At 44.0% G+C, this 23,064-nt stretch overlaps 1 protein-coding gene and 1 long non-coding RNA gene across 2 annotated transcripts in view; one reads left to right on the top strand and one right to left on the bottom strand.

Moving 5' to 3' along the window:
• Nucleotides 1-1,246: 1,246 nt before the first annotated feature.
• LOC143828796 (uncharacterized) lies at nt 1,247-8,041 on the top strand. The gene is made up of 3 exons (XR_013227880.1): nt 1,247-1,370; nt 3,576-3,697; nt 7,926-8,041. It is a non-coding gene; the product is annotated as an uncharacterized LOC143828796 (long non-coding RNA).
• Nucleotides 8,042-14,320: 6,279 nt separating this feature from the next.
• LOC143830355 (cytosolic phospholipase A2 epsilon-like) overlaps nt 14,321-23,064 on the bottom strand; it is a 55,535-nt gene continuing 46,791 nt past the window's right edge. Inside the window, exons 18-20 of the mRNA XM_077322773.1 lie at nt 21,051-21,217; nt 19,289-19,475; nt 14,321-17,152 (exon numbers count right to left, since the gene is read on the bottom strand). Coding sequence (XP_077178888.1) covers nt 16,935-17,152; nt 19,289-19,475; nt 21,051-21,217 — 572 coding nt within the window. The 3' untranslated portion in view covers nt 14,321-16,934. The remainder of the gene's footprint in view (nt 17,153-19,288; nt 19,476-21,050; nt 21,218-23,064) is intronic.

Raw genomic sequence — 23,064 nt, 5'->3', positions numbered from 1 at the left:
GCAAAGCAAAGTGCCCCCACTTCAAATAAAATGTTCTCTTCAGTGTGCACGGTAGTATTGGGATCAGGCAGCTAACACACATTCCTGTTTGTGTTTTCTGGCAGTGGGGTATAAACGGGGAAAGGGGGGTGATCCAGCAGCCCTCTCCTTATTAGCACGGAGTGTTTTTTGTTTTAAATCTTTATCATGAACATACAATCATTGGGGTCCAGTTACCATGGCCAGTCTATCATATAAAAAGATACCATTATACAAAGAAACCAGAAAAGAGATGTAAGGAAATGTTTTATTGTTGTTGCATTTCCCCACAGCAACATGGAAGTGTTTGTTTTTATTAATTTTGGGACCGTGAGGGGGGAGTTTGGGTCCCCAAAACAACCCTAGTGAAGGGATTGGTGGCTTGCCTTGATTCACAACCAAGGAGCAGGGGGAGAAGTTTGGGTTGTCCATGCTTCCTGCTTCTCTGCCACCTTGGTGGGAGGAAAAACCAATGATGAGGCAGCAGAATAATGGAGGAGGGGTCTCCCATCAGGAAGCATGCAAATGTGTGGTTTCGTGTCATGTGTTTGCAACCAGAAGGCAGCGTGCATTTTACACCTCCATGCTAAATCAATCTAGGGCACATTCTGCACACATGAGATAATGCACTTTCAAAATGCTTTTGCAGCTGGATTTTCCTGTGCGGAAATGGATAATCTACTTCTAAAGTGTATTGAAAGGGCATTATCCAATGTGTGCAGAAAAGGCCCTAGAATGGATATAACCCAGATCATTCATTCATTCATTCATTCATTCATTCATTCATTCATTCATTCATTCATTCATTCATTCATTCATTTTTGGGTTTATATACCACGGTTCCCAATTGGAGTCACGGCGGTTTACAGACAATAAAAGAATAAAAACACAGTAAAAATCCCCAAGTTATCCTTAATTAATTTACTACTACTAAACCTGAAAATGTGATCAAAATCACTGGGGTTCTACTCCGTGAGCTGAGAGCAATGAGATTTCACCTGCACAGTCCTGCTAAGACACTCCACATGCTTTCTGGGTGAGGTGGTTTGTGGTGGGTGTGTCTGCTACATGTCCTCTGCAGACATGCTGGTGCTGACTAATTGGTTATCAGCAAATGGGAGGGCATGGAATTATGCAGCCCTAGCAATACCAATAGTGGCCTTCCCAAACTCGACAGGCAGCACTGACCACCAACAAGAGAGCTCCTATTTTGCTGTTTGGACAGGACCTGTAAACCTTGCTCTTGTCTCCTGCTTTGTTTCTTTTCATTGTATTAGTGTGTCCCAGAAACCCTGGGCAGAGTAACAGCAACAGGCTTTGTGCTGAACACAACAACTGCACAATTGGGAAAGGTAGGTGGCTCCCACTGTTTTTCTGTATGCTATCTTCTTTAAATAGCTGTCAGCTAGGGACACTGCAAATCCCTCAGTAAACCAGTTGGAAGGTGAATTTGCTTTGTTTGACAGTCATAATCAGACTGGGAGCCAATCAAAGATATATTCAGATTGTATTCAAGAACTAAAAGATTGCATGTTGATCAGAAGTCCATTCACATGCTGATTAAGGGGTCACTTGCTCAGCAAAAAAAAAAAACACCCCAAAAGCTTGCATAGTGAAGTTGCAAAGGGGAGAAGAGAAAGAATTTGCTTATCTCCTTGCCACCACTCACAGCTGGGCCAGAACAGAAGCAATGTTTTTAATCTCTGCACTGCAAAAGAGAAAAGAGCTTGCCAACCATTTGGGACGTGAAGAAGAGAGGGGAAATCAGTGGGCCTTCTGATCACCCCTCCCTTCAGATTCTGCTGCAGATCAGCAAATCTCAGAGGCAGCAGTTGATGAACTGGGGCTCAGATTCTGATCTCTTGCTGATAAATTGGTTTCTGATGACTACAAGTAGTCTTTTCCTAAAAATACACCGAAACAGGTTATGAACAGCTGAATAGCCCATTGATTTTTATTGATTTTAAATATTTCTATGCCATCTTTACACCTAAATAGAGTCCCTAAAACAGTTACTTATCCTAACTGTTTTCAGCTGATCCTGCATTGAGGCAGGGGGTTGGACTAGATGGCCTGTAGGACCCTTCCAACTCTGTGATTCTATGAGTTAGGCTCCTTCAAGGGTCCAGATCCCAAACAAAGCCTGCGTGACACCTTTCAGGCACAGTGGGAGAGTAAGAAGTTAACAGGAGGAAAGAAGGAAGCGTGTGCTGCATGGGGACTCTGTATAGCCCTGTATGACTGTGTGAGTCAGGCTAGGCAGAATGCTTTCATCTGCTCATAGAAAAAGATTAGCATAGCACAGGATAAGAGGAAACACTAATTAGGTCAGAGAAAGAGAACAACAGGTAATGAAGCTAAAGAAGAAATATGCTCAGGCATGACACGCTGCACAATTTTTAGTGACCCAAAGCAATACTCAGTGTACCGAAGTAAGCCATGACACGTACAAGAGAATAATTACACACTTAAAATAGCAGTTAGGGCTCCACACAGTGTCAATTGTCAAAGACCATCCCAAGCCTCTTCCCTGTCTGCTGGAGCCAGTTCCTTTTGAATGCTGGCCAGAGGAAGCAGTCCGGAAAACTCCCATGAACCCTGACTGCGAAAATCTAGTCCTGTTGCACCCAGTCAACAGAGATATACTTACCGACCTCTGGTCACTTTCTCCTTGACAAAAAAGGAAAGTCTGGAATAGAGGCCTATTACAGCTTTATGAAACAAAAGAATACAAATAACCAAAACTTTAAAATTTGCTACATATGTACATTGGTTGAAGAAGAGACACTGTTTTACTTTCTCCACCCCTCATGTATCAGAAAGCATTGCAGACTGGCATTCCATTTCATTTCCATTTCAAATGTGTCAGCCAAATTGATGGCTTCCAACCTAAGTGAAAGGCTCAAGGAGGTCTGCCTGATGGTAAGGATTGGCAACTGGGCAGGCTGCTCTGTTGCCAGTATTATTGATTGATTGATTGATTGATTGATTGATTGATTGATTGATTCATTCATTCATTCATTCATTCATTCATTCAATAGATTTTTGTCCCACCATTCCCAAACTGGCTCGTGGCAGTTGTCCTGGATGGTCAAGAGTTGACCTGTCCTGCTCTTAAAATCTTGCGGGTCTATCAGGCAGACTAAGGTTATCAGCCCCCATCCATCCCGAGGTTAGTTAGTAGGATGGGGTCCCTTCCTCCGTTTTTTACTGCCATGCTTGGATTGTTGTGTGTTGTGTTTAGATTAATCACTGGTTTTATATGTTTTTATTGGGGTTTTTAGACATAGGGATTTTATGTATTGGGGTTTTATATTGTGAGCCACCACGAGCCCTTGTGGGAGCGGTGGGATAGAAATGCAAAGGTAAATAAATAAAAATTGTTCAACCACCTTACCTTACCATTATTTTAACTGTGAACAGTGGAAATATTCCCTCCACTCCCCCTCTCCTTGGGAGTGTGCCTGATACACCACTGGACTTATCCATGTGATACCATTGTCCCAGTTAAAGGCTCAAGTTGGTTTGTGATGGCTTTCGCCTCTCTTGGTTTCCAGGGTACTTTCTTCTGGATTTCCTGACTCTCTGTTGGCTGCAACTACCAGACTGTTCTGTGAAACTCATTGTGCAGGGTGCAGTTCATGAGATGCAACCTCACAACACAATCGTAATAGGTTAGGTAAGTTCATATAGAAGTAGGTGTTCCTTAAGGTCTGCTGATCCCAAACCCCACAGGGCTTTAAAGGTGAGTTCGAGCAATTACACTTGATCCCAGAAATAAGTATGGGCCAGAAACAGGGGGTAGACTCTGAGCCTGTTAGCCAGAGTGATAACACCTGCTGCTCTTTATGCCGTGTTACCGGCATTTGTTTCCTGCAGGTATGCAATTGAGACCAGGGTTGCAGGGAGAAAGATGGACTGGATGCAGCCTTTGATCTTGTTAGCCAGAGTAACAACACTTGTGAGTCTGACGTCTGTTGTGGGGAAGATAATGGAGCAGATATTAAAGGGAGCGATCTGCAAACATCTGGAGGACAATTTGGTGATCCAAGGAAGTCAGCATGGATTTGTCTCCAACAGGTCCTGCCAGACTTTTTTGACCAAGTAACAGGTTTGCTGGATCGGGGAAATTTGGTTGATGTCATTTACTTGGATTTTAGTAAAGCTTTTGACAAGGTTCCCCATGATGTTCTGATGGATAAGTTGAAGGACTGCAATCTGGATTTTCAGATCGTTAGGTGGATAGGGAATTGGTTAGAGAACTGCACTCAAAGAGTTGTTGTCAATGGTGTTTCATCAGACTGGAGAGAGGTGAGTAGCAGGGTACCTCAGGGTTCGGTGCTCGGCCCGGTACTTTTTAACATATTTATTAATGATCTAGATGAGGGGGTGGAGGGACTACTCATCAAGTTTGCAGATGACACCAAATTGGGAGGACTGGCAAATACTCCGGAAGATAGAGACAGAGTTCAACGAGATCTGAACACAATGGAAAAATGGGCAAATGAGAACAAGATGCAATTTAATAAAGATAAGTGTAAAGTTCTGCATCTGGGTCAGAAAAATGAAAAGCATGCCTACTGGATGGGGGATACGCTTCTAGGTAGCACTGTGTGTGAACGAGACCTTGGGGTACTTGTGGATTGTAAACTAAACATGAGCAGGCAGTGTGATGCAGCAGTAAAAAAGGCAAATGCCATTTTGGGCTGTATCAACAGAGGCATCACATCAAAATCACAAGATGTCATAGTCCCATTGTATACGGCACTGGTCAGACCACACCTGGAGTACTGTGTGCAGTTCTGGAGGCCTCACTTCAAGAAGGACATAGATAAAATTGAAAGGGTACAGAGGAGAGCGACGAAGATGATCTGGGGCCAAGGGACCAAGCCCTATGAAGATAGGTTGAGAGACTTGGGAATGTTCAGCCTGGAGAAAAGGAGGTTGAGAGGGGACATGATAGCCCTCTTTAAGTATTTGAAAGGTTGTCACTTGGAGGAGGGTAGGATGCTGTTTCTGCTGGCTGCAGAGGAGAGGACACGCAGTAATGGGTTTAAACTTCAAGTACAACACACTTGGTTGGATACACACTTTTCTTGGATGCTTTAGGATGCTTAGGGCTAATCCTGCGTTGAGCAGGGGGTTGGACTAGATGGCCTGTACGGCCCCTTCCAACGCTATGATTCTATGATTCTATGATTCTTTAACTATTTCTGCTGAGTCACTGGTGTGTCTGGGGGGGTGTTGTTTGTTTTTGAGTTTTTTCATTATTATTTTGCAAGTATTCTGTTTAGACCAGGGCTGGTGCCTGGGTCAGGAGCCTCAGACGTCTGGAAGATCCAGCATCTTTGCTGTAATAGAAAACTGTATTGAACTGGCACTGCTGGCCCATCTGGTTCTACCAAGACAAGGAGAGCTACCCAAGAGGAAGCTGGGGATCTCTGGCCTCTTGTACTGGGAGGATGGAGGGAGAGGGTGTGCCACTTCTTTTGTTTGTTGTTGGCTTTTGAGGAGTGAGTCTGGATTTGTGCCAGCTTTATAGTTCACTTCTGTTTCCAAGAACCATATATATTGTCTGAATATTTATTTATTTATTTGAGATTTATACTGCTGTCCTAGTAAGCTAGCTCAGGGTGGTCTCCTTGTTTGGGGCTTTTTGCTTTGCTGCTGCTTTGGGGGAGGAGGTGGAATTGGGTGAGAGATGGTGCCATGATTTACAGTCTGTGGAATGGGGGAAGGGGGAGATATGGTGGTGGTAAAACCAGGTAAGGGGGAAAGGCAGCTGACAGCTGTGTTTTATTGCTCCTTTATGCTCTTCTTTAAGCTCAAGTGATGTTGGTAATCCCTTCCACCAGATGCCAGGCTATAAAATCCTGCTGCTAAATTCCAGGGCAGTCACGGGAAAAGCAGCTACCATCCAGGCTTGGGCTGATCTGTCATGTATCACTGACTTGGGGGAGGAGTGGAAGAGATAACCTCTCTCAACTGCTTACTTCTGAAGTGCTTGTGGCATTGGCTGTATGCTTGCAATTGCCAAATGGTAAATGTAATGGGAGCAGTACCATAATACTTTAATAGGAACAGCATAAAATATCACAAAGTATTGTGCAAGCTTTCTCATTCATTAGAGCTCTTCATCAAGCTGAATGTTACACACACACAAAACCCAAAACAAACACAGCTTAGTGATTACCAGAAGCGAGGTGCATGCGTAGGTATTACTTCCATTTTGCAACAACTCTTTTGTGTGCCTGTTACTGGGCTCAGTTCAAGGTACTGACTATCACACATGAAGTCCTTCATGGCCTTGGTTCATTATATCCACAGGACCACCTCTCTTCCTGTGCTTTGGCATGATAGCCTTGCTCATCTGAGTAGGGCGTTCTGTTGTTGCCTCCTCCTTATAGAGTGGCCTGCTTGATGCGATTAGAAAGACTCCCACTCTCCTGGCTTTTCACAAATTATGCAAAACTGAGGGCCATTTCGCACGGCTTCAAAGTAGCAGAATGGTTGCTATTTGGAAACGCTACTAATTTGACATAACCCACGACGTCGTAGACAATCTGCAACAATCCTGAAACCAATCAGCAAAAAGCGCTTCGTTGTGGCGCTTTCAGGGGAATCCAGAAAAGTGGATTCACCCTCCGGATAGCGATACACTCCTGCAACCAATCTGCAACAGTAGCGCTAAAGATCTGTGCGTTACCATTGTTGCTGGTTCTTCAAAGTCCCTCCCCCTGGCTCTCTCCTCCAAACTTCCGGCGAAGCGATCGCCATTTTTTTTTCTCCGAGCGAGCGGGGATAAACGCACCGGCGAGCCTCTTTCTGTTTAGAGGCTTCCCTGGCTTCAGTCCTTCACCTTTAGTCACTAAGCACAAACAACTGAAAAGCCCGTTTGCTGAAATAAAGTCCCTTTATTTTTTACAAATAAATTCAGCCGAAAATCGTGCCCGTGAGAGGGGGGGGGGATTTTTTTTTTTATCACTCGAGGCAGCGTGCAAATGATCATACAATCAAACGACAGCTCACATTAGGCAGCTGGATGGGTCTCTCCGTAGCAACGAATCTACCTAGATTCATTGCTATGGGTCGTTTTTTTTTTTTTAAAAACCTTTCTTAAAGGGAAAGGGGCTGTTTGGGAGCATGCTAACGGCTGCCCATTGGCTGCTTGACGGCCAGGGGCGGGACGAGCTTGGCAATAGCGCTTCCTTTCTAGCGATTTCTGCCGAGACCGGAAGCCTGTGGGAAACACTAAAAAACGCAACTGATTCCACTACAAAGGCAGGTATGCATAACGACGAATTCCACTATTTTAAATGGCGATTTTTCATTCCGCAAACAATTTGCAACAAAGATCCCTGTGCGAAAAGGCCCTGAATTATTCAGGGGGGTTCTTCTACACAGGTAACAGGGATGTACTGTAATGAAACAGTGTGCTTATAATATGTAATTTCTACATCGTATAACATGTCCCATTTAAATCCTTATGTTTGGTTTTTAGTCTGTTTCAGATTTCTGTTTATTTTTGGATTTTTGCAGTCCTAACACTGTTGCACTGTTTATTGGATGGCCCTTCCTGTTGACTAGTTTTTTACTTTTTTGGGGGGGGAGGGGTACATATGTACATGTAGCAAAGTGGTCCATACATAGAAAAATATACATTGCTTTTATTCACACAAAATAGTGTGTGGATTGGAAGAGGGTGGCACACACTCCTGTTACATATGATGGATATATCACAAGTGAATTTCTGAAAGCAAATGCTAAGTCATATGATTATTTTCTCTATGATGTTTGGAGGGGGCATAAGGTGTGCTCTGGACCTACTGGCTCTTAGAAGGAATCAGAAGAAAATGGAAGTTTCAGATAATTTCTTATCTGTCTCTAATACTTGTCCCACTGTCCAGCTCTACAGTAAATAGTTGTCATGACTCCATCTCCAGAGGGTGCCTCTGCACCAGCTCCCTCGGAGGAAGAAGTGGAAGAGCTGGAGCAAAGCAGCAGGGTGCTGCTCAGAGAGGCAAGTCCCGACACGGAGCCACAACCAGGTCCCAGCCAGACAAGCACCATGCCCTCTGCACCAGCATTACCTCAGCCTGCAACGACACCCATGAACAGCCCAGACTCATCTCCAGAGCGCAGGAGGGAATGCAGGAGGACAACGTTGGCAACATGCAGGCAAAGTGCTCGGCTTAGACTAAAGCAACAGGCTAGGTGGGGCTCATTCATCGGAGGAAGGCTGAGTGCCAGGTGCAGCCACTTGGTGTGACAGCTCAGCTTGTTCTTAAGCACAGCAGAAGTGCTTCTTAGTGTGGGTGCAACCTTGTGCACATGTCCACCCGTTGCCTTGACTGGTTTCCTGCTCGCCGACGCTTCAGCGAAGCTCTGTTTGACTGATTCCCGGCTTGACCCTTGCTTCACCTAACTAGACTACGCTTTGATTGAATGCTCCACAGATTCCCGGCTTGACCTTGGTAAAGATAAACAACAACTCTTTCAGTTCTCCTTTGGACTTCGTCAGCTAACAATTCCTGGTAAGACCCGGACTGGACTTTTGACTACTCTCTGGTACGCGTTTTGAACTTGCTTGACTCGGTAACCGTGCTTGCCCTTGCACTAACCCTGCGTGTGCCCGGCTAGGGCAGCACAATAGTGACATGAGAAATACTCAAAAGATGAGAAATCCTTGTGTGAATGAACAGAAGCATTTTTCCTTATGACGGTGTCTCCCCATATAGATGATGTATACAAAAATAATTTATATCATCAAAATTGTTAATTTATGTTTATGATCAATACTTAAAGCTCAGGCTGGATAACAACAGTCCTTTGCAAAACACAATATGAGAAACAGGAGAGCTGCAAGGATTTGCAAGTGGGCATCTCTTTATCTGCTTCCCTGCTATTTCCTCTTTCCTTCCTCTGAACGCACCTATAGCCAGTGCCCTCCAGCCTGCCTACCTTTATCTGCTCTGTGTCTTCAGCTTTCCCTCTCTTTGATTGTCTCTGTGCTAGAAAACTATGGCCCAGTTGCATGGTGCCAGCCATCAGGCACAGTTGTATGTTGGGGAATCTCCAAGGCCTTGGGAAGCACCTCACTTTTCCATGGATCTCCCTCCCCACATACTTCCCTTCTTCCCATCTTCCTCTGCTTCCTTCTTTTCTTTTCACCCACCCACCATCTACCTATTATCTGCCCCTTCTTCAACTGTATTTTTATTTACTTTATTTACATTGTGCCTTTGTCTACAAAGCAGCTTATACCATTCTACTCCATTAATCCTGCAAGGTAAGTTAAGCTGAGAATGTGTAACTGGTCCAGGTTCACCCAGAAAGCTTCATGAAAGAATAGGGATTTGAACCAGAGTTTCCTAGATGTGAGTCTGCCATGGTAACTATTATAACAGATCGCCTCTCTGGTTTCCCTCTTTCCCTCCCCCTGGCATCCTCTCTCTCAGAAAAATCTGGCTGAGTCATAAAGTCATCTGGTGGCAAGTAGTTCAGATGATCTATGTGGTGGCACCTGCAGGGCTCAGACAAATTATATGTCAATTTGCCTGGTAGCCACACCTGGGAGAGTTACCAAAATTGCATGGTAGCAAGTTGCAGTAATTATTGCTATTATGAAGAAGGGTTACAGAAAGCTTTGATTTATCTCGCTCTGACCTTGACAGAGAAATCGAGGTGTGAAGAAATGCATTTTTTTCCTTTGGAGTTTTGAAATGAACAAAACCTTCACTCTGAGTTTTAAAAGATTTTTCTCCTCTCTGGGCAGAAAACAGGCAGGATGTGAAGTCAGGTCAATTGCTTTCTAGACTCACCACAGCCACCCTCTTAGAAATGTAAATGTATCTACTGCAAGAGGCAAGAGGCTGGCCAAGCCCCTCCCCACCCCTACTCCCCAGGAAACAGTTTTGGAGGAATTAAGAGTTGAAAGACTTCAGGAAGAAACTTCTGGAGACTTCAGGAAAAGCTTCTTTGATCCAGCCTGATTTGGTCCGTGAGTGGGGGAAAGGAGATGATCAAAATGCTGGAGCAAGGAAGGCGTTTTTTGTACTGATTCCATCAAAGCAGACTGAACTGAGGCGGCCATTGCCATGTGCTGGCCTGCAGGAGGATTGAAGGTAATGGAAAACTTGTAAACACTTGGGGCCTTTTTGCACAGGGATCTTTGTTGCAAATTGTTTGCGGAATGAAAAATCGCCATTTAAAATAGTGGAATTCGTTGTTATGCATACCTGCCTTTGTAGTGGAATCAGTTGCGTTTTTTAGCGTTTCCCACAGGCTTCCGGTCTCGGCAGAAATCGCTAGAAAGGAAGCGCTATTGCCAAGCTCGTCCCGCCCCTGGCCGTCAAGCAGCCAATGGGCAGCCGTTAGCATGCTCCCAAACAGCCCCTTTCCCTTTAAGAAAGGTTTTTTAAAAAAAAAAACGACCCATAGCAACGAATCTAGGTAGATTCGTTGCTACAGAGAGACCCATCCAGCTGCCTAATGTGAGCTGTCGTTTGATTGTATGATCGTTTGCACGCTGCCTCGAGTGATAAACCCCCCCCCCTCACGGGCACGATTTTCGGCTGAATTTATTTGTAAAAAATAAAGGGACTTTATTTCAGCAAACGGGCTTTTCAGTGGTTTGTGCTTAGTGACTAAAGGTGAAGGACTGAAGCCAGGGAAGCCTCTAAACAGAAAGAGGCTCGCCGGTGCGTTTATCCCCGCTCGCTCGGAGAAAAAAAAATGGCGATCGCTTCGCCGGAAGTTTGGAGGAGAGAGCCAGGGGGAGGGACTTTGAAGAACCAGCAACAATGGTAACGCACAGGTCTTTAGCGCTACTGTTGCAGATTGGTTGCAGGAGTGTATCGCTATCCGGAGGGTGAATCCACTTTTCTGGATTCCCCTGAAAGCGCCACAACGAAGCGCTTTTTGCTGATTGGTTTCAGGATTGTTGCAGATTGTCTACGACGTCGTGGGTTATGGCAAATTAGTAGCGTTTCCAAATAGCAACCATTCTGCTACTTTGAAGCCGTGCGAAATGGCCCTTGGTAACTTTCTAAGCTAAGGAGTCTTACTTACTTGTTATGTGCGAAGTCGTGTCCGACCCATCGCGACCCCATGGACAATGATCCTCCAGGCCTTCCTGTCCTCTACCATTCCCCGGAGTCCATTTAAGTTTGCACCTACTGCTTCAGTGACTCCATCCATCCACCTCATTCTCTGTCGTCCCCTTCTTCTTTTGCCCTCGATCGCTCCCAGCATTAGGCTCTTCTCCAGGGAGTCCTTCCTTCTCATGAGGTGGCCAAAGTATTTGAGTTTCATCTTCAGGATCTGGCCTTCTAAAGAGCAGTCAGGGTTGATCTCCTCTAGGACTGATCGGTTTGTTCGCCTTGCAGTCCAAGGGACTCGCAAGAGTCTTCTCCAGCACCAGAGTTCAAAAGCCTCAATTCTTTGACGCTCGGCCTTCCTTATGGTCCAACTTTCGCAGCCATACATTGCAACTGGGAATACCATAGCCTTGACTAAACGCACTTTTGTTGGCAGGGTGATGTCTCTGCTTTTTAGGATGCTGTCTAGATTTGCCATAGCTTTCCTCCCCAGGAGCAAGCGTCTTTTAATTTCTTTGCTACAGTCCCCATCTGCAGTGATCTTGGAGCCCAGGAAAATAAAATCTGTCACTATCTCCATTTCTTCCCCATCTATTTGCCATGAATTGAGAGGGCCGGATGCCATGATCTTCGTTTTCTTGATGTTGAGTTTCAAGCCAACTTTTGCACTCTCCTCCTTCACCCACATCAACAGGCTCTTTAGTTCCTCTTCACTTTCTGCCATTAGAGTGGTATCATCTGCATATCTGAGGTTGTTGATATTTCTCCCTGCAATCTTGATCCCAATTTGTGACTCCTCTAATCCCGCATTTCTCATGATGTGCTCTGCATACAAGTTAAATAGGCAAGGCGACAGTATACAGCCTTGCCGAACTCCTTTCTCAATTTTGAACCAGTTAGTGATTCCATGTTCAGTTCTCACTGTTGCTTCTTGACCTGCATATAAATTTCTCAAGAGACAAATAAGATGCTCTGGTATTCCCATCTCTTTAAGAACTTGCCACAATTTGTTGTGCTCCACACAATCAAAGGCTTTAGCATAGTCAATGAAGCAGAAGTAGACATTCTTCTGGTACTCCCTAGCTTTCTCCATGATCCAGCGTATGTTGGCAATTTGATCTCTAGTTCCTCTGCCTCTTCGAAATCCTGCCTGTACTTCTGGAAGTTCTCGGTCCACATATTGCTGGAGCCTAGCTTGTAGGATTTTGAGCATAACTTTGCTAGCATGAGAAATTAGTGCAATGGTGCGGTAGTTTGAACATTCTTTGGCATTGCCCTTCTTTGGGATTGGAATGTAAACTGACCTTTTCCAATCCTGTGGCTAAGGAGTCTACCTTATATTTAACATCTGATAGGGCATGCATAGAGGGAGGGACAAAGGAGCTGCATTTTACCCTTTTTAATCACTTGCTCCATCTGGTGCTATGCTAAAAGTAAGCATGTGAACGTTTTCTTTTTAATAAATGTTTCATAAATTTTGATGCTGGTAATGATTCTCTGTGCCACATAGACCATCAGCATCTTGTACATGCTAATTTAAAAGGAGTGCCAGGAGGGGTGGCATGTGGCTACTCTGAGCAGAAGAAGAAGAAGAAGAGTTGGTTCTTATATGCCGCTTTTCCCTACCCGAAGGAGGCTCAAAGCGGCTTACAGTCGCCTTCCCATTCCTCTCCCCACAACAGACACCCTGTGGGGTGGGTGAGGCTGAGAGAGCCCTGATATCGCTGCTTGGTCAGAACAGTTTTATCAGTGCCGTGGCGAGCCCAAGGTCACCCAGATGGTTGCATGTGGGGGAGAGCAGAATCGAACCTGGCATGCCAGATTAGAAGTCCGCACTCCTAACCACTACACCAAACTGGCTCTCTAGCAGGAAACAGCAGGAAACACAGAGGCAAGGAAACACATGTGGAAGGAAAGCTCAGAGTCCAGACTCTCCAAGTGGGCAATTCCTACAAGAGTCAGGTGGTGGTTGAACTGAAAGAGAGAAAAGAACCTCCAGGGGTTGGGAAAACCAAGGAGGGCCAAGTGGAGTAGGGCCTGTGGGCCAGAGCAGGTCTGTTATGCTACACAAATTTGGAAGCAAGGGCTCAAAACTGATAATGTAGAATTTGTCACCAGTCTGACACTCACCAGGTAGCCGGGAAAGATACTCTAGTTTTGCTTTTATCACATTTGCTGTACAAAAAAATAGCCTTTGTTGTCACAACTCTATTGATATCATTCTGTATCTGAAGCATGTTTGAGATGTGAATGTTTGAAAAACAAAAATTTCCCTGGTATTATAAAAAATATTTTGTAATTTAGAAAATTTCTTTCCCTGCAAGTTCCCAGAAGTCCTTCATGACCTTGGGCCCCCATATTTGAAGGGCCATCTCCTTCCATATGTCACAGTGTGCCAACTACGATAACCTGTTGGCTATTATGCCACTTAGGATAGCCTGTCTGGAACTAAGTAAAACACAGATCTTTTCTATTGTGGTTCTGACTCCATGGAATGGGCTTCCTGAAGAAGTGAGCGGGGCCCCTCCTTAGAATTCTGCAGGATGTACTGCAAGGCCTGCCAGATGGATGGAACATTTATGAGGGCCTGAGAAACAGGCTTTTTTTTTGGGGGGGGGGTATTTTTAGTTTTAGCCGGGAATGTTTTAATTATTGTAACATGACTTGAATAAAGAGGAAAGGAGACATATATATGTTTAAATAAATAAGTATTCTATAGTGCCTCATGTGTCACCAGACTTGTGTCATCCTGAGCTAGCCAAATTTCAGTAACAATTGCTGCCACCATTTAACTTTCCCAGGCTAATTTTTAGGCATTCTTCCAGAATCAAAGCACACTGCCCAAATGAGAATCTTTACCTTACTAATTTTTCCTTTGTTTTTCTTTTTTGCTGTCAACTTACAGATTTATGGTGATCCTTGGTAATGTTTTCAAGGCAAGAGACATTAACAAGTGGTTTGCCATTGCCTGACTTAATCCTCATATTCCTTGGCAGGCTCTCATCTAAATACTGACCAAAACAGACCCTGCTTATCTTCTGCAATTGGACTTCCCTGGCTGATCTAGGTGAGAGCACATTAGTATATGTTTTATGAAGAGCCAGGCTATCATTTAATCTATATTAGCTAGCTATAGACGAACATTCACAAGATTATGATCACAATATTATTTTATTTATTTATTTATTATATTTATATACCGCCCTCCCCAGAGGCTCAGGCTCTTTCTCATCATAAATCCAGGTGATTGACTGTGTAGTGCAATATTAGAAGTTATTGTTTTTTAATCTTCAAAATAATAGAGCAGGATTGATTATGGCTTGAAGGTTCCAAGGGGATGTTAGGTTTGATGTTTCAGTGCAGTCACCAGTTCATTTCTAAATGGCAGCGAAAACTGCGAAGTTCTCATTGCAGACTCACTAAAACCCCAGTGACTTTTAGAAGAGTGGTTACCCAGATTTGCCCAAACCTGTTCAGGTTTGAGGGCAAATCTGGGTAAACAAACTAAATAGTAATAAAAATGGAGATAAAGGTGAGAGTAGATAGAAGGTTGGTTGCTGGGTGGGAAGGAAAAGAATGTGAGGATATGGGAGTTGCCAAGAAAAAGGAAAGAAGAAATAGTGGTTAGCACTTAGAGTTTGATTAACACATGGAGATTACAGAATTATACTCAGAACAAATTACACCTTCCTTAAAAGGACAAATGAAGAAGAAAAAGCTGGGTTTCTTTGTATCCCATTATTTTCTACCCAAAGGAGTCTCAAAGCATTTTATAATCCTCTGCCCTTCCTCTCCCCACAACAGACACCTTGTGAAGTAGGTGAGGCTGAGAAACATGAGAGAATTGTGACTGGCCCAAGGTCACCCAGCTGGCTGCATGTGGAGGAGTGGGGAATCAAACCTGGTTCTCCAGATTAGAGGCTGCTGCTCTTAACCACTACACCAAACTGGGGCTCACACCAAGAAGGTGAAAATGATGTCAGCACAATATCCAGAAACTTGTGGATTCTCCATAGTGGAGTAGATTGACTGATTTGTAGAAAACTATCTTAGTGTGGAACTGATTTTAGCTTCTACTGTGATCTGGCAAACCACTAACTCAGATGTATGACTGGCTGCTTTGTTCCTTCCTATTCTCTGCCTTCTGTGAAAGTTCTCATACCTGTTACATTATTTCGCTCCCTATGATTTCAGCAGTGTAAGTCTACAAACAGGAACTCAACCCACCCACCCCACATGCCAAGCAGGAGCTCTACCACTGAGCCACTTCTCCAAGACCCACTACCCCACATAAGATCCTCAGTGATACAGACCCTACAACCTGCCCACCACATTTCAGCCAACTCAGCATGAATCTGCCACAACTCTTGTGTCTGTGCATGCATGTCTGTGAAAATGTGCTTCCATTTCACACTGGCTCCCTGTCTTCTGTGCAACTAGGTGGAATCTTACTTCTTCTAGCATTGATAGGCTAATCACAGACTTGCCAAACCCAGAATGAGATTGCTTTGTTGGTGTTTAACATTTTTAAATCACCGTGGGAATATTATGTAGCAAAAAGGAGACTGCAGAAAATAATCCCTCTCCCTCAAGCAGGCAGGCATTTTTAGCTACAGTCTCTATTAATAATTATCTTAAGCATGGGAACCCATACAATGTTGCTAATAAAAATGGATACCAGAGTGATGAGTTCGCTTGTTTATTCATGAGCTTGCCTACAGCATTTCTTCCAGGAATGCCGACTGGCAGCTTTGAATAAAAATATGGAACTCTGGATGTTGCCTACAAGCAATAAACAAGTACAGTCTAATATATGAGATGCACACAAAACCCACAAACCAGAAATCTGAGTGATGTGAACCACTGACATGCTAAAGCATAATCGCATCACTGCTCAGTTTATTTTAAATCCTGAACTCTGCTGCGTGCTCTGTTTCAAAGATATTTTCCCTTTCTTTTAAAAAATTTCTTTTACCTTAAAATTACCAAAATGAGCACGATAATTATTTGAGAAGAATATCTTGGCCACAGTATAGCTGATTTCTTTGAGCAACAGACATAATCTGGGACAGAAAAACCAGGAACAATACAACCGTATGTGTGACCAGGACACAGAAAAACAACGACATTGTGAAGTAGGCAAAAAGGGCACCCCTAAAAGCTAATTAGGGAGAACCCAGAAAATCCCTGCTTGACCTCATTGGCAACTGGCTAATGCCATGATGCCTGAAATGGGGGGGGGGGGTAGGTAGCATTCAGCAGCAAAAGCCTGCTCAGGAGAGGTACAGCTCAATATAGAGAGAACAGATGTGTCTCTCTATTGGCTGCCTAACATTGCGCCCAATGGGCCTTCATGCCTCCTTTAAATTCCAGTGGGCCAGGGCAACTCGTCACCAGCATTAATGCAGGGAGTTCTACTTCTGGCCATTTGGATGCCAGATTATCTTCTAAACCTAAATTCTGTCTGTCAGGAATGTTGCTGTGCAACAGTGTCATACCAAGGTGAGGTGGTTTTTTGCTTTCAAATTTATTTGTGATTTATGTATGTATATATTTCTGTTGTCTGCTAATGTATGTTTTAGAGGTAAAAATATAGAATATTTATCAAAGCTTCATAAGGCTTTTAAGCACACATGGAACCTCCCTCTGTCAAATGTATACAGGTAATCAGCAGCAACTTTGGGCAGCCAAAACTCCGTTCACTGTGATTTTTAATACCATACCAGGAATTCTTTGGGCCAGTTATTAGAATTCTTTTAACCCTTTCCCCCCTATCAAGTTCTTTATTCTTTGAGAACAAAGAAGTATTCATGATGATTATGTCTGAGAAGACTGACTTTGTTTTTTCCTTTCTACGGCCTTTTGTAAAACTTGGAAGATTGTGTTTGCATTATTCAACACATTGTAGTTAGTCAGATTCAGGAGCTTGTTGAAATCCTCCTCTTGCAGTGAGACCTGTCTTGTGGAATATGGAGAAGAGGCACTAGAGATATCGATATTTGCCAGTGACATCTCAGATGCATTTCGTTCTATTCCTGCAGAAGAAAAGAAAGGGATGTCACTGTCACACCGAAGTCATCTCCAAGACCTAACCTATGGCATAGGATGGCACACTGAGAAGAAGAAGAAGAAGAAGAGTTGGTTCTTATATGCCGCTTTTCCCTACCCAAAGGAGGCTCAAAGCGGCTTACAGTCGCCTTCCCATTCCTCTCCCCACAACAGACACCCTGTGGGGTGGGTGAGGCTGAGAGAGCACTGATATCACTGCCCGGTGAGAACAATTTTATCAGCGCCGTGGCGAGCCCAAGGCCACCCAGCTGGTTGCATGTGGGGGAGCGCAGAATCGAACCCGGCATGCCAGATTAGAAGTCCGTACTCCTAACCACTACACCAAACTGGCTCTCTCTGCCACTGGGAAGGGCAGGAGCACTAGCTCAGTTCTGAAGAGAGAAAAACAGCTGGATCAACTGTGTTTTGGTGTGGTATAATGCAGTGTGTTGCTTTAATTGGGAACCACAGGTTGAGATCCCAAACTCAGCTACAAAGCCTTAGACTTGTCAGTACAGATAAAAGGCAATGCAATAGCTTATTTTAACTGTATGTAGCTTTTGAATTCAGGACTCTGATTACAGGGCCACCAGTTTAATATTCTTACTTCCATATTAGCCAACCCAACCACAGATTGGTTATATATCTGTATTATATCCTGGCAATCAAATATCTTCTGTATTTATTTAGAAAATATATACACTGCCTTTCTAGACATCTATTTGAGGTAGCATAGGGGGAAAATAGCCATTAAAAACAAATCAATATCATTCAAAGAAGCCAGGACACACCAGCAGCATAAAATATTTCTTTTGATTTTCTTTTCTTCTCTTTTTTTTTGGGGGGGGGGCACACAGCATCTGGGCGTGGAATTGGGGTCACTGTGGGTGGACAGGTAGCTATGAGTTTCCTGCATTGTGCAAGGTATTGGATTCCGATTCTAGGATTCTATTCTATGATTCTATGTTCTACAACATTTCAGAATTTAAGTCATTTTATGCTATAACCCACCACGAGATGACTTGCTTGATAGTGGCAGGTAATAATTTGAACAAATAAATAAATGCCGAGAGGGAGGCAATGTCCTCCCAAACCTTTCTATCCTCCTGCTAAGGTACCACTTTGTGATGTGTAATGTAAAAAATACCTGCAAGTGTCAAAAAGGTCAAAGATTTCAAAAAGGAGTTAATGAGAAACCCCTCTTTTAAAATAGAAGAAGAATCAGTGGCTATATCTTTAAAAATTAATTATGGAAAAAGAAATTTCCCTTATCACAGAAAAATACTACTCTAGTTTTCCATCTTCAGTGGCAACAAAAGCTACCTGGAAGTAGCCATGTGGTCAATAAATGAACTTAACTTCTGGTACTGACTTCTTATCCTGGTTTAAGGGAGAAAAGCAAATTTTAGTCAGAGATATGAGTTCTGTCAAATGACTAACCATATCTCTGGTTTCAGATTATATCTTAACTAAGATTCTGTCTGTGTTAAGAACAGAACCCCTGTCAGAAACTTGGAAGGAGGCTGACAGAGCAATCCTCTGCCATTGAGCCACAGCCCCTTCCCATTCTGCCTTTTCAATCTTCTGTCTCATTTCCTCAACCTAAACTGCATCCTTCCCAATATAATGCATACAGGGGGAAAAGAACACATACTCCTTCTCCAGGGCTGCTTACCTGCACAGTCATGACTCCACACTTGAAACCAACCAACCATCTACTGAAGGTTCTCATCATACATCATCTACATTACATCTAGTCAAGCCCTAAGTTGTGGTCTTACTAGGAAATATCCACGAGGGCTGTGGCTCAGCATGCATTTTGCATATAGAAGATCAGTTCAATCTCCTTTTTAAGGATCTCAGGTACCAGGTTCTGAGAAAGACTCTTTACCATACTGGAGGACTACTGCCACTCAAAGTACAGAGTTAGATGGCCTAGTGTGAGTTCTATTGAATCCGGTAAGACTTGTTTCTGAAAACACGTTTAGAAATAAACTGCAATGTCACAAATCAACTTGAAAGTAAATTCCACTGGTTTTCATCCAAATAAAGCATATAGGAATATACACAAATATTAAGGATTAGGTAGAAGCTACACTCTGGTAATGGTACTGTCTACTCACCAGGGGCAACGTATCTCTGGAAGGTGTCATTCACTAGTGGGAAATAAATCACTATAGGAGCATCTGGGTTATCTGCATCTTCAAACACATAGCATTCCTTTAAGTTTTTCTTTTCTTCATCATTTAGTATTGTCTTGGGAAATGGGATTCCTTGCTCTGAGAAGTACGTGGAAGCCTGCTCGAGTGGCTATGGGATGTAAAATGGGAAAATGTTTTTATTTTCATGTAGGATTTCATGTAGGCAACTGTAACATTGAAATTGCACCAAACATGTCTGCCATGTCTTTAATTCATCACATGTATGCTTAACTGTTAGACACTTAATGTGGTACGATGAAATTAATTACTTCAGAAGTTAGTTTCACAGGGTAGCTGTGTTGGTCTGCAGTAGAATATTTGAATTCAGTAACATTCTAGAGACCAACATGATTTGGGAGTATTAGTTTTTCAGAATCAAAGCTCTCTTTATTGGATATAAATTGGAATGGAGATTTCTAAGTCCCAATCAGAAGGGACCGGGGGGGGGGGGGTTGCAAAGAAAAAACTCAGGATGCAGAGATACAAAGTGCATTGTAATCAGCTTGATTAGAGTACAGTCTAGGTTCAATACCTGATTCTGGGACAGACACAGCCTTAGTGGAACCAGTAGATGCTCAACATTGGCATGTATATAGGCTGTGTGCTGAATAAATCAGTCCATGCATGTATACAAGTGATGCCAGTGAACACACACCTGAATTATTGATTATCCCCAGAGCCCAGAGTTCACAATATGGGACTTTCCAGGTGTATCAAAAGTTTTTGTTCCTGGTTATTTTTGCAGTCTGTGTTAGGTAGGTGATAATCACAGTATGTGGGCTGCATTTGGTTTATCACTCACTAACTTTGCAGCCTTAAAGAAACAACTTGTTGTTCAATGTGTTACAATGAGCAGAGGAGATTCTGCACTTTAGCTACACTTTTGCCACTTGTTGGTTTTATGCTATGACTAGTGATCAAGCCTGCTGTAAAATAAATACAGTGGGCGCTAGGCAAGGGAGCCCCCGGCAGTCACGCGGAGCGCGGCTGGCGGGGGCTCCCCCAGCCGGTGGCATGACGCGGCGAGAGGCGCTTCGCCTCTTGTTGGTTTTATGCTATGACTAGTGATCAAGCCTGCTGTAAAATAAATACAGCGGGCGCTAGGCAAAGGAGCCCCCGGCAGTTGCGCGGAGCGCGGCTGGCGGGGGCTCCCTCGGCTGGTGGCTTCGCATCTCTCGCCGCGTCAGGCGGCCGGGCAGGGAGCCCCTGGCAGCCGCACTCCACGCGACTGCCGGGGGCTCCCTCAGGCGGCGGCCTGACGCGGTGAGAGGCGCTTTGCGGGGGCTGCTTTGCGCCTCTGATGCGTCAGGCCAGCGGCAAAGGAGCAACTGCGAGCCGCGATGCGCGCGGCTCACAGTTGCTGGGGCTGGGAATTGGAGGGACCAATCGGCAGGCGCTGCGCGCCTGCCGATTGGTCCCTCCGATTGTCTGTCCGGAGGAAGGGTCCAATCCAGACCCTTCCTCATCCCAGACACATCATGCCCCAGAACCCCTTACCCTTTTATTTAGTCCGTGGCGCCCATGGCGGTGTTAAGATATTTTAATTGCTTTTTGTGGAAGACGCAGAATATAAATGCTTGAAAATAATTAATAATATGAATAGCATCCACTTTCCATAAACTGGATATGTTCTCCTAATATTGGAGGGATACTTGCATATGACAAAAACGTGAAATACTCTAACCTTGGTTTGTGATCCCCCTGTATAGTTGAAATGCAGGATGACATCCACTTTCCTCTCTTGTCTCAGAAGAGGCGGGCAACTGGTGTCAAAGAAGAAGGCTGTATCAACCAGTTCCAGGTGTTCTTCGGGGTCTCGTAGTTGATTAGGAGTAGAATCAAGAGCAGTGTCTACAAAATAAGACACTTCCATTAAAATATAAACATGAGAGCAAGGAAGCTTTGATTATGCCTCTTCAACAAGAATAGTTTACTTGCTGAGTAGAAGAATTTGACCTCTGTTTATTGCCTATTATTACGTATATTTGTTCCTCAGCTTCCTTCCCTCATGGAATGCAAGGCTACTAAATTCAGCCCCAGGAGACCTCCTTGGGCCTGGCCACACTGATTAGCTTTAGCAATCTGTAGCCGTAGTTCTGTAACCATAACTGGGTGCCTCTAAAGCAGACTTGCAAAATTTGTGAACTGTCAGCTTAAACATAATAATAATAATAATCTATATAATTCTATAAAGGTGTGTGCATACTTCTAATGATGTGCTGAAGATTACAAAGCTTCCACAAAGAGCCCCATCCACACAAGGAGACATTGGAAACTTTGGCAAGCCAGCTGTTAGGCACCTCTCCATCTCCCTTTAAATCACTCCCTCCCCCCACAACTGTGCAAGCAAAGCTGCCTGCAGAAGTGGGGCAAGCATTTAAAGGAAGCAGCTGCCTTTAAACCCCTCCTTCTTACTTACGTACACATCCCATTCCACAAACACAACTCAAACACCTACCTAGCATCCATTGTATTCCAGCACGCAATTAGCTAGTAATAATAATAGACTTTATTTTTCTTCTCAAAAGAATCAGGATGGTTATCAGTGCTTAATATATTAAAATTTAAAAACAATTTGCATTTAAACAGTTCCAACTAACCCTCCCTCTGCTCATTAATAAAAATATTACCTATCAAATAGTAACATTGATGTTACTATTACTATTGGAGGCTATGCTTATTTGGGAGATATATCTTCCCATGGTGTTCTGATGGATTATAATTATTCTAAGTTCCTCTAGGAAGGCCATCTGATAGATGTTGAGGGTGTTATTTTCCTGGCCTCAACCATAGGCCTGGCAGAAGAGCTCTGTCTTGCAGGCCCTGCAGAACTGACCAAGGTCTTGCAGAGCCCTAATTTCAGCTGGCAGAGCATTCCACTAGCCTGGGGCCAGAGCTGGAAAAGCCCTGGCCCTGGATGATACCAGTTTCACCTCTCTGAATATAGGGACCTTGAGCAGATTTTGGTCCATAGATTGAAGCACACTTTGGGGACATAGTGGGAAACGTGGTCCTTCAGGTGATGGTCCCAGACCACTTAGGGCTTTACAGATCAAGTCCAAAACCTTGAATCTAATCCTATCTCCAGTCTGGAGCCAGTGAAGCTGGGAAAGCACTGGTGTCATCTGCACCCTCCACCCATGCTGCTTTGTTTTGAACCACTGTAGTCTCCAGATCAGTCTCAAGGGAAGCCTTGTGTAGAGCAAGTTGCTTGGAGGTGTCTAGCCTGAAGGTAACCATTGCATGGATATTCCTGGCTAGGTCAGGAGCTGAGAGGTAGGGGTGCTAATTTTTGTATCTGGCATATATGGAAAAAATACCAGGCGAACGATGTTCATGATTTGGGCCTCCATTGACAAGGAGGAGTCCAAATCTTGCCTAGGCACCTGGCAGAGGTCACAGATGTCAATTGGACCACATCTAGAGCCAGAATCATCAGCATCTGCCTCTTAGCATGCTGGCCCAGCCATGGGACCACAATCTTGACTGGATTCAACTTCACTACTTGAGTCAGTCCACCACAGCCTCCAGACATCTGGCCAGATTACATGGGTGTGTTGATGGATTGCTGTCCATTAACAGAAATAGCTGGCTATCATCAACCAAACCTCCATGCAGACAAGAATTCTGAGGAAAATCAATGTGTAGAGTGAAAGGTCAGGGTTACATCCACTGGCCCAGCCCCCCTGTACCTCTTT

Source organism: Paroedura picta, chromosome 2 (assembly GCF_049243985.1).
Source record: "Paroedura picta isolate Pp20150507F chromosome 2, Ppicta_v3.0, whole genome shotgun sequence".
In the NCBI taxonomy this organism is placed as follows: Eukaryota; Metazoa; Chordata; class Lepidosauria; order Squamata; family Gekkonidae; genus Paroedura; species Paroedura picta.
The sequence above is the reverse complement of the archived record's forward strand: the minus strand, read 5'-3'. Positions and strand labels throughout refer to the sequence as shown.